Genomic DNA, 18,225 nt, shown 5'->3' with positions numbered 1-18,225 from the left:
TGACTAAGACCAAGAACTTCTGTTTAGCAGGGAAATAGAAGAGGGGCCTACCTTGAAATAGTTTAACGAATTCTTCATCTCAGTAACTTTTTCTTCCATGGAACATCGGCAACTCTTAACCTTCTCTTCCAAAGCATACTCGCCATGTTGAATTCTGGACAGTTCTTGCATTGCTTCTGTGAAACCAGTTTTCAGTTCAGAGGCCAAGGCCTGCAACTAAATGATAATCACCAAGAGTAAGTTCAGTTTGCTATTAACTATTATAAATAGTACCGCTGAACCCTTGAATTTTCCTTTTTTTTTTTTTTTAAGAAACCAGGATATAGAAAATCTACAGCCGGGTAAACTAAAGTTTTGACAACTTAAGACAAACTTGGCCCCATTCATTTAGTGAAAAGAGGGTCTTTTATATGCAGCACATGCTGAAGCTTGATTATGACAAGCAAGCAAGCAATTAATTAAGTTTACAAGTGTCCCTGCCAGCTACTGTTTCTTCTAACAAGTTTGCTTAAAGTGAGATTTACTTGAAAAGCAACATATGCATGTGAAACAGAATCTTGATCCAGTAACCCTTTCAATTCCATGAAAGAAGGGATAGGTCATATTAATTACCCCTAGTGGTATAAGAAAATGAAGAAATTCAGTCATTTTTTTTCCCCTTAAACAATTAAAAATAATAAAAAGAGTAATAACTAAGCATATCTGAGAATTTCTTTGCAGGTGAGGAAGTCATATAGATAGGTAGGTAGATAGTTGAATGATGTCATGGAAAAGGAGATAACAGCATTTGCAGTGGTGGGAAACAGATAAAATGGTAGGAGTTCAGCACATTGTTGACAGTGATGTTGAATTCTTTCCAAGAGTCAAGCCTGGTCGTGTAGGAGTGTGTGCATTGGATTTCTGTTGTCAACTTCCACACCATGACAAAGGTGTCAATTCTGGAGTCTGATAGGGTACAAATCCTAGCTCTCTCCTATATGAAGTAAGACCTCAGGCAAGTTGGTTAACCTCTTCACAGCAGTTTCCTCATACATAAAATAATTACTATAACACCTATTTCACAGGACTGTGTGGAGAATTAATGAATAAATGTAGATAAGCTTTCTGCTACAGTGCATGCTTGTCCATAGAAGGTGTTCAAGAAATTTTAATTCTTCTCCCCCTTGAAGTGGCAAATCAAAAAGTTAAGCACAAACAGAAATGTGGAGAAAATGGAGCACTTCTACAGTTCAGGTTTTTTTATTGAACAAATGAAAAAAGCATTTCAACAGACAAAGTTAGGATAATAATAACAATAAGATAAAAACGTTACTTTCTTGAAATTTATGACCTTACACTCTGCTAAGTAGAGGAACTCTTAGCTCCAGATCTCTCTTTAAAACAGAACTTTTCACAAAATTAACAAAACTTCAAATGTGTATTTCTAAACATTTTCAGAATCTGGTTATCCAAATTATTCCAACTTGCAAAAACACCTCCCACTATAAAGTGATTTGGTCTCCTACACCACATTTTAAAAATATAGGGTTTGTGTTTCACTGTGCCTCGCAAAGGTTTCTTTCAAGGGCTGGGAATAGGGAGGAAGTAGAGGAACCAAAGAGATCATTCTGAGGAAAAAAAACAGGATCTGCCACATGTTCAGGGCTGGAAGCTGGAGAAACAACATGAGCAATCTGTATTTCACTCCAATCATTTTTAATTTTAATTAATCTTTGTGATGGATTTTAGTACACATCCTAATCTAGTCATCAGAATGGATTGAATCACCAGCTCAACTACTTTTGATCTGGCAATTCTCATTATGTAAATTCATCTTCTGTGAATAAAATTTAAAAAAATCAACAGTATACAATATCAAAGCAAAATTTATGCAAGTTTTAAAGTTGAAGGAAGGAAACCTGACATTCATTCAGGTGCTCTGAAATTCTCTCAGGTTTCCTCTTTGAAAAGAAAGGGAACCACTATCCGACAGAAATAGGTTTCATTATCACTGCTCCCTTAGGTGGATGTGTAGAGTTTTCCCCAGCAGCAAAATGCAGCAGTAGGATCCTCGGGGGAAAGGACTTTTCCTCACCTGTAGAACCCCAGCTCTCAAAAAAAAAAAAAAAAAAATTAAGTTTTCCCTAACAGCCAGGTTGTATGGGGACTTTGGGAATTTTGAAACCATTTTAGCTATGAGCCCATTTCCTTCCCATATATTACGTTGAGCCCCTTGGGTACCTACCACTGAAGTAACACTACTGCTTTATAAACAGCTTCACAACCACTGATCAGACAGGGAGGAGATGCCAAAAGTGAGCACCATCACACACCTGAGACACATGTCACTTTTAAGATGCGTGGGGCTCAATGTCTTTAGCTGCTATGGACTGGTTTTCCAGTACCAACTGGCCATTCCTTTGTGAATGAAAAATACTCCCAGGACATGGACTTAATATCTTTTTTCTGCTGTCTCTTCAACTCTCTTGTTTGACAGCCCGCAGCCCACCCCAAGGATTAGAAATGGGTGTCTACCTTGTTCTCCAGCGAGTTGAACACGTTCCTCATCTCGTTGATTTTTTCATGAAGCTGCTCTAGAGAGGTTATGATCCCTCCATCCTGCCGCTGGAGACGGGCTCCCACTGGAGGCAGGTTCAGGGAAGACTTGTACTTCGAAGCCTAGGGTACCACAGAGGGCATCTTAGGCTCAAAGAAATAGGGGAGAGGAGTCCGAATTCTTCCTATTTCCTGTTCTTAATTTCTGTTTCTCAATTTTCTTTACTTTCTTGGCTTCTTAACTCTTCTCAAGGTGAATTTTAATCAATGTCTTCCAATTTTTTTCCACCAAAGATCCCTCAGACTGAATTCTCATACATTATGCAAATTGTTCCCACTTGTTTTTTACACAGACTTGTTCTTCATTCTGTCCCATTATCAAGGTCAAAGACTACTATGGGGCAAATTCGGGGGACTGGGCCTGTGCCTTGAGAACCCTGCTGAGTCATAAATGTCAAGATTTGAAAAAACTCCAGAAGGCAGGCTGAATTCCTTCGACACCTGACTAAAGGCTCTGTGAGAAGCAGCACATGCTGGCAAGGATGCCAACATAATTTCTTTGGTTTCCCCCTAAACCAGGGTTTATAGAGAGGAAATGTGGTCTTTCTGCCAGCTTTCATATTCTTAATTTTAGGCCTCTTTATCAATCCCCATAAGTGTAATAATTTAAAACACAGAGTGGGCAGCAAGTTGCCCGAATGGTCAAGAGCAAATTTCCCAAATCTACTCCTCTACACTCCCTAGAGAAGTTGATCCTTAATGTCATTCTTACTTCCATTCTTCCATTCTTAATGGAAGCTGATGTGAAGTGTGGCATGCTGGATATTTATCTTATCCATCCCCGAATGCACCACAGGCCTAGTAGAACTAATTTCTCTGGTGTTAGAAGATATTCCCCAATGGCAAAAAGAGACTGAGGCTCGAATAGGACTTACAAATCCTGGAAACTTACAATGACAATTTTAATGATGAAACCTATTGCTGTAGGACTGGTTCCCATGGTTTTTCAGTTAGGGGTCCTTTTGGCACATAATTCATTGGCTTAAATTCTTTTCATTACAGACAAAAAGAAAAAAGAAAAAAAATCTCTTCAAATCTCCTTACTTTAATATAACCACGAATGTTTTGGCACATTTCCTTCTGCTTTGTTCTATGAATGCAAGTGCAGACATTTATATGGTTGAAATCACCCTACAGATATATTTTTATTCTGCCCCTCCTTTTTTTGCCAAACACTCTTATAAGCCTTTTCCTATAGCCTTCAAAATGTTTTCTATTTTTAATGGCCACTCAATATTCCATCCTATGGTTGTGCCAGAGTTTACCCATTCAGTCTTCTTGGAAATCTATAACTTTTAATAACTTTTCAATATTATAGATAGTGCTGGCATATAATGCTTTTTATTTAAAGCTTTGTATGTATTTCAGATTATTGCCTTAGGATAAATTCCTAAATATGAAATTACTGTGAGTTTAAGGATGTTAGGCAGTATTTGACCTAAAGGGCTAAATTAATGTATTTAGAAAAACATGTCTTGGATAAAATACATAAAACATAAGTAATATAAGTGGAGGAAGCTACAGGATTTACATCCCTACAAGTAAGCCAAAAACACAGTTGGAATTCACATCATCAGGCAAGAGTTGAGCTGATCTAAATGGTGCAGTTACCACATCTGTTGCCTTGACTGGCAGATTCCACCAGCGCTGCTCATGTTAATGGACTGTTATTTTAAAGAATCCTTGTGCAAACGGAAGTAATCAGTCTGAAGCAACACAATCTGACTCTGGAAAAGAGATTGGGTAAACTTTGAGAGGCCTATGTACAGTGGACAAAGGATGAGATTGAAGTGGGATGGATTGGATTCCAATCAAAAGGAATGTGAGCTAAGGACAGTCAGTGTATCCACACAGATTCACCTGTTCTGGTAGTACTTCTGGAACGAACTGGGAGATAGTAGTGCTCGTTCTCCTGTCGGCTTCCATGACCTGATTGGGTCAATGTTCCTTACTCACCAAGGAGGTCAAGTCCATCCAAAGAACAGAGAGCCAATTAGAGGTATGAACATTTTAATACTTTCACTGTATTTTAACTAATAATTCTTACGAAAGCTTCCACCAATTTACACACACTCATCAGAACTAAATATTATTTCATTATTTGCTAATTAGATTGCTGTCAGCTTTCAAAACCTCAATCTTCTATTTATTAGCCATCTGTAATTTTACTTTGGTAAACTGTCTGTGTCCTTTGCCCTTAATCTACTGAGATCTCTGAAGTTTCCTTTTTTTACTGACTTGTATCAACTATCTTTATATCATTAAACCCTTATGATATTTTCTTGTAAGAAGTTTTCCCATTTGGTTATTTGCCTCTGAATTTGTTAAAAATATATTTATGTTGGGAAAATTTTTAATTGTGATGTGGGTGAAATCTCTGGCCCTTTACTTTGTGATTTCCTCCAGTGCTGTTTTACTTAAAAAGACATTTCACATCCAGATACAAGAAAAATATTCACTAGTTCTAAACTTTTATGGTTTGACTTTTTTTATTTCTAGTCCTTTAATCCATTTTTTAGTTTATTTTGATTGGGGTATGAAGTAAGGATGTCTTCCTTTTCTTTTCCTTTTTTCCCAAAGAAGAACAAGACAATTTTCCCCAAAAGAACCAGACAATTTTCCAAACATCATTTGGCACCAGACTGAATAAGTGCATCAGATCTCTTGGCTCAAAGCAATATACACATCTTGCAGATATTCATTCATTCATTCAACTAATATTTATTGAACATGCATTATATTCCAGGCACCGTACTTTCTTCTGAGAATACAACAGAGAGCAAAACGTACTAAATCCCTGCCCTTGGAGCTTACATTCTAGAGAAGGAGACACACAATTAAAAAAAAAAAAGAAAAGAAAAGAAAGAAAGAAACAAGTTAATATTTGCTATAATTTCAGGTAGGGATTGGGGTCTATCAAGAAAATAAAGACATAGAAAATGGCTAAAATATCATATTTTGCTTCAAATGTCATATTTTGCTCTCCCTTTTTGCTGTAAATTGTATTCTATTATAGTTAACCTCTCCCTGCTTCCCTCCTTCCTCTTCCTCTTCTTCTTTACTTCTCTTTCATCTTCTTTTGGTTAAATGTTGCTTGGAGTAAACAGACTGGGATTTAGGAAGCGTTCTTTTAAAACAAGGATGGGGTTATAATCACAGCATCACAGAGGTCATATAGACCAACTTCATTCCACTGCTTCATTTGTTCCACTGTGAACAGATGTACTTGGATTTGTGATACAATAAGAGAATGAGGCCACCCCCCGCTGCTGCTATATTTAGCCAACATTCAGGGAGTGACCTACATAAAACCTATAATAGATTTTAAATCATACCTCAGTTTAAAGACATACTCACACTCATTCAAATGCATACACAGGTCAGATGTGAACAGAGTGGAGGTGGGCAGGGAAGGCATTTGAAGGTCATTGATGAGTGAGGCATCAAATTAGCACTGAGGAAAGACTGACCCCTGCTTCCAGGCCTTTGTTCAAGCTGGCCCCTCTGTTTGAAATACCCTTCCCCATATCCACTTACCAAATGATCAACTTGTCCTTAAATGCCTCATTGAAATCCTTCAGCCAATATTCATTCATCACTCCCCCATATCAGTGCCTCTGTGTAATCCTTCCAGTGGCCTGCCTTGTGTGAGCTATTTATTGTATATGTTTTCCAGGTGGTGGACAGTTAAAAATCAATTGTGAATGTTTGTTGCATCTGTTTTATTTTTCATTAGGCCAAGCAGTTGATTTTGCACATAGTAACTGCTCAATAAATATGTATTAAATTGAAATGAGGCTGTTTCCTCTACCCCTTTCCATTGCTGGTCTTGGTCTAGGAGCAATATGATTACAGAAATGTTTTCATAATCCTGTGTTGGCTTGCTCTGACTCGGCACACAGCGATGATATCTTGCATGATATTTCTGGGAACTATTGTTATTTTCACTTTACTTATCACTTAAACTCAACAAATCTAAATAACATTTCCCCCCAAAACTCTCCACTCTTCTGGATTCCTGTATCTCTTTTCAGGAGACCACTCTTTATCCTTACCACAGGTTAAAGTCTTATGGCCAACCTGAAATTACTCTTTCTACCAGCCTCCACCAAGCCTTGTCAATTGTCTCTTCCTTCTCATGCTTTCCAGATAACAGTGCCTTAACTCTAGAGAGGAGCATGGATTTTCCTAGCCCAAGCTGCTTTTATATTACATATTATATCAGAATAAACTTCCATGATTTTTAAGGACAGAATTTTACTTTAAATTTACATTTAGAGATAGAAGCCAAATAAACACTGTTTAGAGAGCCAAAGCAGACTGATGCGACCCTTGTTGCAAACATATTATAAAATGTTTTGAAGAATTTTTATCTTTCTTGTAAATTATTTCCATTGTTTAAAAGGAGCTTAAATTTTTTTCTGTCACCATATTTGAACATTTGCAATGTTAACCCCCTTTCAGTTCTTAATGCTCTCTGCTAAAATAGCAAACTAAGAAAAAACAGACCTTGCTTTCTCCTTCTCTCTTACGGAAATGTTATTGCACAGTTTAATGGCCATAGTGATGGTGGCAACAGGCAAGACAAGCAGAGTTGATTGGGGGGGGGGGTGGGTAGCACTGTAATTTATAACCTGGATAAGTTGTCCTTCAAAAATCAGTTTGCTCAAAAGTACAATGTGAATGGTGCTCTCTGCCCCGCCTACCTCAGTCTTGTTAAGTTAACAAACACCAATGACAAATGTGGAAGCAATTGTTGAGTGCTGGAAAACTTTATACATAAATGACAGTCATCACTATTACATATAGGAGTGTTCAAAACAATCTAAGTTGTCTTTACCTGGTAAATCTGTGTGGAAGGATTATTCATCGGTATATGTTCATTCTCTCCTGTGGGAAGAAAGAGCTTTGTTCAATGGACATGACTCATTCTGTCCCTATCCCCTTCACACACACGTAGGGAATAAGGGGACTTCTAGGATCTTAAATCTGTGGCTGCATGACAAGAAACCAATGATACAAGAACAAAACATAAGCTGGTGTAGGTGGTTTCTAGATTCACATCCTAATGACCAAACCGTATCTATCTGATATAACTCTTTCTTGTAGTAAAACAACAACACAAAACAAAAATGTCCTACCACAGTGGGCAAGTTTTGCAACCAAACTGAATGATGAATGCTCAGTAATCAGCCAGAAGGGAATGCCCATGAAGGTTTCCCTCCTGTCCTTGGGGCTGGTGGAAGTTTACTTGAGAGGGTATTCTACAATTAGGAAGGCTACCCCAGCACCTGTCTAGTTGTCACTGTGTTGTTCTCAGGAGGCCTGCATACAATGTCCTTGCCAAACTTCTGAGCTCTCCCCTGCTGTCACTGCCCAGATCACCTAAGGCAATCTTACTGTCTTCCTGGGTAAGAGGGTTGGTAGAAGGGAATTGTCAAAGGAAAGATTCTGGGAAGGATGCAGGCAGAAAGAAAATAGTATTGGCAACACTGAAGACTGAGAAACACAGGGCAAATACAAAGGAAATAGCAGGTTGTAAAAACCACTTACAAACTAGGGAGAAAAAAGGTCGGCTTACAGTGTACCTTGCAGAACCACACTGGTTGGCCATGAAGAAGGACAATCCAAGTAAAACATGCAGCTCATTTGCTCATCCATTTAGCTATATCTCCATTGTGTCACTCTGCAGTTTATAGATTAAAGCCATGGTTGGGGCGCCTGAGTGGCTCAGTCGGTTAAGCATCCGACTTCGGCTCAGGTCATGATCTCGTGGTCCGTGAGTTCGAGCCCCGCGTCAGGCTCTGTGCTGCCAGCTCAGAGCCTGGAGCCTGTTTCAGATTCTGTGTCTCCCTCTCTCTCTGACCCTCCCCTGTTCATGCTGTCTCTCCCTGTCTCAAAAATAAATAAATGTTAAAAAAAATTTTTTTTAAGCCATGGTTGCGAATATTTGGTTGTGTGGATGTATATATTGTTCACTTAAGATATGGTGGTACAGAAAACCCTTCCTTAGAGGAGCCAACCTCTAAATAAATATAAATAATAAATAATACATAACCTCAGCCCAGAGCGTACACAGACAGAAGGCTGTTCCTATAAAATCTAGATGGTTTAAGATCACCACAACTCCCCACACAAGTCTGAGTAAAGATTACTTAGCCCATTTTATACTATGTCCCAACAGCCTGGTACCATGGCAAGAACCAGAACATGGGAACCAAGTCCAGGCTCCCAGATCAAACTTTGACACTTTGTGATTATAGCGTGACATCTCTATGACTGTTTCCTTATCTGTAAATTGGAGAGAATGACAGAAACTACTTCTGTATGGTTGATTCTATATGGTAAAGATGAAAAGAGAGAGCACTTATGTTTCTAGGCTAACCTAGAAGGTGTTGGGTGTTTATTAGTTGAATCTGTATCTTGGCCTTATTCAGCAGGTTGCTCTGAAGCAAGTCCCAAAGTTATTGCTAAGAAAAATAAGATAACAACTCACACCAAATTATATATACAGCATTTCCCACTTTTCCAGCACCAAGTCTGTGCTCTTTGTGGTCATTATATAATAAGGAAATGAGAATAGCCAAGGCAACTTATTCTCCTGTTTTGATACAATGGCAAAAGAAGACTGAAACCTACATTTCTTAAGTTCTGAGATCTAAAGCAAGACATTGGAAAAAATCTAACCTTGCTTTGTTTTGGTCTTTTCCATGGTGCCTGTTGCTTCTTTCCTCCACCTTACTCTTCAGCATTCCATCTTCATTGTCCCTGGATCAGGCCACCCCTTCTTCTCTGGACCTGCCCATTGAAATCAACAGGAAGGGTTAGCAGGCAGAACTGGTGAAGTAACTGGACTTACTTTATGTGCTAACTTAAAATGATTGGAATGAACACAGCTATTAGAGGCAACTTGAGGTTTATGTAATTTCAGAAGAGTGAAGATACTAAGTTCATAGCTAGTTTAAAAGGTAAAGTTAACTGGGGTGCCTGGGTGGCTCAGTCGGTTGAGCGTCTGACTTCAGCTCAGGTCATGATCTCACATCACAGTTCATGAGTTCAAGCCCACATCAGGCTCACTGCTGTCAACACAGAGCCCGCTTCAGATCCTCTGTTCTCCTCTCTCTCCCCTGCCCCACTTGCACTCTCTCAAAAATAAATAAACATAAAAAAAAAAAGTTAGGGGCACCTAGGTGGCTCAGTCAGATAAGCATCCAACCCTTGATTTATGCTCAGGTCATGATCTCACAGTTTGTGGGTTCAAGACCCATGTCAGGCTCTGTGCTGACATCGTGGAGCCTGCTTGGGATTCTGTCTCCCTCTCTCTGCCCCTCCCCTGCTCACTCTATCTCTCTCAAATAAAAATTTAAAAAATAAAATAAACTTTAAAAAATTAAAAAAATTTAATGTATAGTTTTTAATATATTATTTTTTGGATCATATCAATTACTTTAGCCCCATTGATTTTATTAATAGGTTATATAGTTCAGGGAAATCATCTTAAGAAAAAAACAACTTGATGGGGTGCCTGGGTGGTTCAGTCAGTTAAGCATCTGACTTCGGCTCAGGTCATGATCTCACAGTTCATGGGTTCTAGCCCCACATCAGGCTCTGTGCTGACAACTCAGAGCCTGGAGCCTGCTTAATATCCTGTGTCTCCTCTCTCTGCCCCTCCCCTGCTCGTGCTCTGCCTCTCTCTTTCTCTCTCTCTCTCTCTCTCTCTCTCTCAAAAATAAACATTAAAAAAATTTTTTTAAAGAAAAAAACAGCTTGAGCAAGTATGAAGGCCAATACATCACACAGTAAGCTCCTGGATGACCTTGTTCCCACTTTCAGCATCTGGCAGACTACACACTGGAGGTGCTTATCGAATGTGGCCTGGTTGTAGCGACCATTGGACACATAGCTGCGGGTTCAAAATGCGATTAAATGTCAGTGTTGTGGATGTTGGACCTCTTTTTGGCCATCTAGAACTTTAATCCTTTCCAATGATTGATCAACATATAATAATTTATAAATGAGGGATATCAAGAAAATCAAGGCTATATACTTTTGGGATCTTACACCCTTTTCACATGAGCATGAACATTATGTCAGGGTAGAGCATCTTCTCTAGTTATCTGAATGTCTTTTACAGCTGATGTGAGTGTTACTGAGATGAAAACTTTCTTCTCCTTAGCAGCTGTTCCTTTGTTTGACAACTAATGCATTCTTTGATGTATGTAAATTAAATCATGAAATATTAGAGCCAAAGGCCCTGAGAAAATTATTTCGTCCAGCTTCATCATTTATAGGTGAAGCAACTGAGGTCTGGAGAGTGGAAGAGAAATGACCTGCCCAAAGCCACACAGCTTTGAAAATGACTTTTAGAAGTGATTTCTGTTACTGTTTAGAGGGAAAAAAAGCTTGAAATATGTAAAGCCATGTTTTTATGGCTAATTACTTCCTAGGGATTTAGTTATCTAATTTACAAGTCATTGAAAACAAACCAAAAATACCATTCATATATCATAGATATAGTGTAAATTTACACATTTTCAGAGTTAGGACATCATCAAGCTCACATATGTACACATGCTCATGGATTTCAAGACATAACCAAAAGAGTGTGGTTAATATAGGGTAAATAAGAATTTTTATTTTATATATTTAATTACAAAAGTAACAAAACTACATTAGAGAAAATTTGGAAAACATAGAAAAGACAACTCTAATGCCTTCACTTAAGTAGCCATGATGATCATTTAGTTGTATTGCCTGCCCATCTTTCTTTCTCTTGAATGTTTTACATGATTGTTCATGGACCTACTTGTATCTACTATTTCACCTGCATTATAGCACGAGCATTTTACTTTCTTTTTAAAAACTGGATCATTGTTGGGGGACCTGGGTGGCTCAGTCAGTTAAGCATCCGACTCGGTTTCGGCTCAGGTCATGATCTCCCCATTCATGAGTTCAAGCCCCGCGTCGGCTCAGCACTGACAGCACAGAGCCTGCCTGGGACTCTCTTTCTCCTTCTCTGTCTCTGCTCCTCCTCTCCTCTCTCTGTCTCTCAAAATAAATTAATTAAAAAAGATTTTTTTTAACTGGATCATTGTTACTCATGGTTTTTTTTTGTTGTTGTGGTCACTTTAGCAGAGATTGGCAGCATTCCTCCCCAGTCCCAGTTGGTGTTAACAATCTGCCAGTGTTCTTCCACTCTTCTCTCCATTTTCATATCACCATGTACAAACATATATACAGAACATACATGTCATGGTAGTATCCCACTACACCTCCCTGCATCTTATTTCTTTCATGGCAGTCTTTCCAAGTTAATGGGTGTAGAGCTAATAAATTATTTTTCATGGCTGCACAATACCTGAGGTGTGAATGACCTATGTTAATCATTTCTGTATTGATGTACATTCCTTCTATTTCCATGATTTTGCCACTGCAAACAATGCCACAACAAACAGCTTCGTACATAGAGCCTTATATATTCATGCTTTTAATTATGTGGGATTTTAATAGATATGACTAGGCTGCTTTACAAAAAGGCTGTAATTGTTCCCATATCCCCCAGGAAAACTGTGTGAGTACCTTTTCTCCTGCATCCCATCCCGGCCAATAGTAGATGTTAACACTTTTTAGTTCTTGCCAGTCAGATGAGTGTGACAAGGGATATTTCATTGTTACTTTTGCTGATTGCTAGAATTACCAAGCACCTCTACGTGTCCTTCCTGTACATTTAGATTTGCTGTTTGGGGATTACCTATTCCTCTGCTTTGCATATTTTCCCATTGAGTCATCTGTCTTTTCCTTATCAATTAGTAAGAGTTTTTATATTCTAGAGATTAGATTTTTATTTGTCATGTGAATTTTGGTTATTTTTCCCAACTGTCTTTTTTGTCTTTTGACTTTGCAGTCACTTTTGCTATTAAAACATTTTTGAATTTATGAAGTCAAATAGAACTTTTTCCTAATTTACTTCTTGATTTCCTGAGCTGCTTTAAAAGTTCTCTGTATCCTACGACTCCTGGATGGCTTAGTCAGTTAAGCATCTGACTCTTGATTTCAGCTCAGGTAATGATCTCACAGTTTGTGGGTTTGAGCCATGTTTCAGGCTCTGCACTAACAGTGCAGAGCCTCCTTGGGATTCTATCTCCCTCTTTCTGCCTCTCCCCTGCTTGCTCTCTATCTCTCTTTCAAAATAAATAAACATTTAAAAAAAATTTTTTAAAAAGCTCTATGCAGCCCCAAGATTTTATATGTATGTTTCCCTAAATTTTCTTCTCAGGCTTTCATTATTTTTAAGTGTTTCATTCATTTGGAACTTGTTATTATAATATATGGTGCAAGGGAGTGTTAATTTCTTTATTTTCCAGATGGATGGTCACTTGTACTGGCACCAGCCATTACATAAGCCATCCTTTTCTTTCATGGAATTGAATATTACTTTTGTCACGCAGAGATCTTTTATACGTCCTCTATCCTATTCTGATCTATTTCTGTTCCCAAACTACAAACTATGGCTGTTCTTCTGTGTTTTAAACATATTTGGTAAGGCAAGTCAACTATTATTTTTTTTTTATAATTTGCTTTACCTGACATTTATTTTTCCATGTGAATAAATGAACTCCAAAGTCATTTTACCCATTACAAAAAAATTTAAATTCTCATTGGAAATGCATTAGATTTATATATTAATTTGGGAGAACTGATATTTTCTTACATCAGATCTTGTCATCCTTGAACATGTATATTCTTTCCATTTGACTGGATCTTGTTTTAGGTCTTTCAATCAGATTTTATTGTTTTTTTCTTAAAGATCCGGTACTGTTCCTGTGAAATTCATTCTTAAGTATTTTTTATTGCTATTTTAAATGGTATTTTTTCACTTCTACTTCTAGCTGGTTTTTGTATTCTCTATTTCTTTGCATATTTATTTTACATTTAGCCACCTTAGTAAATTCCTTTATTAATTATGGAAGATTTTTAAATGAGTATTTATTCAGCTTTCTAAATTTTTTTTAAAGTTTGTTTGTTTGTTTATTTATTTATTTATTTATTTATTTATTTATTTATTTTTTTAGTAATCTCTACACCCAATGTGGGACTTAAACCCACGACTCCAAGATCAAGAGTCAAATGCTCTTCCAACTGAAGCAGCCAGGTGCTCCCTTTCTAGGTGATTTTTATCCTTATTTTCAAATATTTATACTGGTTATTTCATTGTCCTATCTTATTGTACTTGTTAGAGCTTCCAGAATAATGTTTACTAATAATGGTGATAGTGGACATCATTATCCATTTTCTGATTTTAATGTAAATGTCTTTAAAGTCATTTAGAATGATGCTTCTTATTTGGTAAATCATCTCTATCATACTTAAGTAATTTCCTTTTAGTTCTATTTTACTAAAATTTCTTATTAGGAATGGATACTATATTTTATTAGTACTCTCAAGAGCTATTGATAGAATTGCTTTTTTCTCCTTTATTATTTTAATGCATTATGCTGATTCCCTGATGTTGAATCATCCTTGCATTCCTATAATATTTGCTTGGCTGTAAGTACACCTCTTTTGGTACACTGAACTCTATTTGTTAATATTTAGGCATTTTGTATCTATATTCATAAATGATTTTGATCTGTGGGAAGTTTATTGTTTTTTGTCTTTTATTCTTTTTTGGCATTGAGGTTACGCTAGCTTCTTAAAATGAGTTAGAGAGTTTTCAATCTTTTCCTATAATTTAGAAATTTTTCACTTAAGTTGGAATTATCTGGTGTTTAAAAGATGATAGAGTATAGCCATGAAACCGCTTGGACCTGGTGCCTTTTTTAAAAAGGTAGACAGATCTTGCTCAAAGGTAATTGATCTATTCAGTTTTTCTGCTTAATTTTGTAATTTATGTTTTCCTAGGAAACCATGTATTTCCTTACGTTTGTCAACCAATCTGTTGATAGAGCATAAGCATCTTTCCATGTGCCATATAAAGAATGGTGGAGAGAGAAATAACATTTATTGAACACCTGCTATGTGCCAATCACTATGCTTCATATTTATTTATACTGTCACATTTAATTGAAGCCTCATATTGGTCCTGTTGAACACGTATTATTATCCTCATTTTATAGATGAGAACATTGAGACTTGGAAAAAGGAGGTAATATTATAGCCAGGATCATAGTTAAAAAATGGCAGAGGGAGCCAGGATTGTGACTTAGGTCTCTGTGATTTCAGAACTGGTACTTTTATTACTTGCAGCTTTCTCCAAATAGTTAGCAACCATTATATTTAGTTACTGAAAGATAGTTGTTTAAGGAAATGTGTTATTGTTTTCTTTCGTTCCCCAAAATTATTGAACATTAGGAGAGTTTTTTGGTTTCCACTATAACAAATGAATATTAAAAGGAATATAGTTTTTTTCCTTCCATATTTAAGACATTGTTTTTCCTTAGGCAAGGTTTCCAGAAGAGAATTACTAGTTCCAACACTATGGTCATATTAATGACTAACATATATCGAAAGGCACATCTTAAAAGGGAGGATAACAACAAGATTACATGGAAAAGTAGTATGACTTTTTCTAGGAAAAGACTTACTACATTCTGAGATTCCCTTTGAGATCTTACTTATAGTCTTTTCCTCATTTTCTGTGGGAATCCCTCACTCTCTGAGCCCGTTCTCTGCTCTCTCCTTCATTGCCCTGGAATCACTTCCTACCTTTGAATAACCATCAAATGCTGCCACATCCCTCTCACCAAGTTCATATGGCTTCTACTCCTCCCCAGTCTTCCTCCTGTCTTTCCATCTCTACAGTGCTAGCCTTTAAAAACACCTGTGTGGGCCTTGGCAGACCCTTGAAAAATGTTTTTAGGAAAATTCTGTTAGTTACTAAACCTTGCCTGATTATTATATAGAGCAATGGTTTTCAGTCTGTACTCTTCAAAGCCCTCGGGCTTTTTCAAACCTGCCTTGGGAACAGAAACAAAGCCACCAAGCTCGTGGAGTCCCGGGCCCCTCTCTCCATCCCCTTCAACTAGAGTCTCTTTGTTCTTGCCTGAAAACAAACTGCAGCTTGTGGGGAAGCATTTCCTTTTAAAATTGGTTTCTGCTAGGGGCACCTGGGTGGCTCAGTCAGCTGAGCGTCCAACTTCGGCTCAGGTCATGCATAATCTCACGGTTTGTGGTTCGAGGTCCACGTCGGGCTCTGTGCTGACAGCTCAGAGCCTGGAGCCTGCTTCGGATTCTGTGTCTTCCTCTCTCTCTCTCTCTCTCTGCCCCACCCCCACTCATGCTCTGCCTTTGAAGAATGAATGAACATAAAAAAATTAAAAATAAAATAAAATTGGTTTCTGCTGCTTAAAAACAAAGGCTCTAAAATTATTGCAATAGAGAAATAGGAATTAATCTAAGAAGTTATAGCCAGATTTTATGAAATTAATAAAGTTTATAATATTAGTAAAGTTACTACAAGCCTAAAGAATACTGAGAAAAATCTCCTGACCCTCCCTCGGACTGACCTAGAATGTATACCGCACACACACATACACGCATAAGACCACAAAAACTTAGGACTGTCTATTACTTTCCAATTACTGCTGTGACAGAAAAAGAAAGTTTGGCACTTTGGGGAATTGAAATTAATTGAAAGCAGACTTGAGCTAATTTCCATTTCAGTGTCCTTTATTGAATGGGTCTTTAGTGCACATTTCTAATTTAGTAGAATGAGAACTTTTTATGTTGGGGGGAGGGTGATGAGGAAATATTTTCCCCTGAAACTAAAGTAATTCATCAGGACAAATTCTGCAAATGTTTTCAGAGAAGAAAATCTCTAAAATCTTTGTGATGTAGAAGAATGCTTGAAAAAAATTATGGAAGTAGTTGTTTGTTTTTTTTCTATAGCTTAGAAGTGACATAGGTTTTATGAAATGGCATATTTCATGACCTTGTTTGTACATATGTCGCAGTTTGCAGGTTCTCCTACATTGTATCACTTGATCATTGCAACAGTGCTGTGCAGGGCACTGTTACCACCCAGGACCAAAGGAAACTGAAGCTCTGAACAATTAAGTATTTACTCAAAGTTAGACAAGAAGTAGCTCCAAGTAAGACCACTATTCTATTAGCCTAGATCTTTATTATTTTTTTTTTAATTTTTTTTTCAACGTTTATTTATTTTTGGGACAGAGAGAGACAGAGCATGAACGGGGGAGGGGCAGAGAGAGAGGGAGACACAGAATCGGAAACAGGTCCAGGCTCCGAGCCATCAGCCCAGAGCCTGACGCGGGACTCGAACTCACGGACCGCGAGATCGTGACCTGGCTGAAGTCGGACGCTTAACCGACTGCGCCACCCAGGCGCCCCTAGCCTAGATCTTTAAATAAGCCACTTCATGACACAGGATTCCAAAACACTATAATAGAAGGAACCACTTTTACTGTCATTAAAGATGTATTCTTGGGGTGCCTGGGTGGCTCAGTCAGTTAAGTATCTGACTCTTGATTTTGCTTCAGGTAATGATCTCAAGGTTTATGGGATTGAGCCCCTCATCAGGCTCTGCGTCGACGGTGTGGAGCCTGCTTGGGGTTCTCTCTCTCTCTCTCTCTCTCTCTGTCCCTCCCCTGCCCGTGCTCTTTCTCTCTCTCAAAATTAAATAAACTTTAAAACAAATGTCTTTCTTCCTATATGGGCTCTGCGAACTGTTTGAACAAACAGGTTAAATGGATTGGTAAAAGGAGAAAAGTTCCGGCAAGTCTGATGAGACAGAGGGAGATTGAGAGAAAAAGAAAGAATACAAAATAGGACAAAGAAGAGGGCTATAACCACCAATTCAGAGGCTATGAAATATTATTTTAAAAATTCTGTTTTTGGGGGCGCCTGGGTGGCTCAGTCAGTTGAGCGTCTGACTCTTGATTCCAACTCAGGTCATGATCCCAGGATTGTGGGATCAAGCCCCACATTAGGCTCCACTCTGAGTATGGAGCTTGCTTAGCATTCTCTCTGTCTCTCTCCCTCTGTCCCACTTCCCTGCTTGTGTGCTCTCTCTCTAAAATAAAATAAAATAATTTAAAAATTGTAATGTCAACCACAACACCTATTTAGAGAAGATAATTGAAAGAGGGGTGTCAAATGTCTATGCTTCAAATAAGAAATAATCTAGGATAATATCACAAGAAGTTTCTGTAATAACAGTGACTGTATTATTTAATCTGTATCAGAGAATAGGATATATGTAAATCACGAAATCCATCTCATGAGATTCTGATACCAAAGCTACTCTAGGATAGCCTAAATAAATAAAATACAAATATTCTGAATAAAATGTCTGAAAGCAAAATTACAATACCATGAGTTCGTTCTAGAATGTAAAAATGGCTGGATGCTTACAAATCTATTAATACAGTTCATTAATCAACATAATTCAAGAAAGGAAAGAGAGCACAGTGTGACCCTTACAAGCAAAATGGTAAGGAGATAAAGCAAATTTCACAATACCTGGGCACAGATGCAAGTGTTTATAATGAGGATACCTCAATGATAATGTAATTTTTATACCTGCTTCCAAAAATATATACAATCATCAAATCATTCTTGAATACATAGCAACTTATGGTGGCAAAGGCAATAAATTAAAGAATTAAAATA

The 18,225-nt window shown here is 37.6% G+C and overlaps 1 protein-coding gene across 1 annotated transcript in view; it reads right to left on the bottom strand.

Moving 5' to 3' along the window:
• Nucleotides 1–18,225, bottom strand: part of ARHGEF33 (Rho guanine nucleotide exchange factor 33) — a 75,453-nt gene that overhangs the window by 39,774 nt on the left and 17,454 nt on the right. Inside the window, exons 3-5 of the mRNA XM_040496881.1 lie at nucleotides 9,283–9,393; nucleotides 7,436–7,485; nucleotides 52–216 (exon numbers count right to left, since the gene is read on the bottom strand). Coding sequence (XP_040352815.1) covers nucleotides 52–216; nucleotides 7,436–7,485; nucleotides 9,283–9,307 — 240 coding nt within the window. The 5' untranslated portion in view covers nucleotides 9,308–9,393. The remainder of the gene's footprint in view (nucleotides 1–51; nucleotides 217–7,435; nucleotides 7,486–9,282; nucleotides 9,394–18,225) is intronic.

Source organism: Herpailurus yagouaroundi, unplaced genomic scaffold, assembly GCF_014898765.1.
Source record: "Herpailurus yagouaroundi ecotype Mexico unplaced genomic scaffold, PumYag 188, whole genome shotgun sequence".
Classification (NCBI taxonomy): Eukaryota; Metazoa; Chordata; class Mammalia; order Carnivora; family Felidae; genus Herpailurus; species Herpailurus yagouaroundi.
This window is presented reverse-complemented; position numbering and strand designations above follow the sequence as displayed.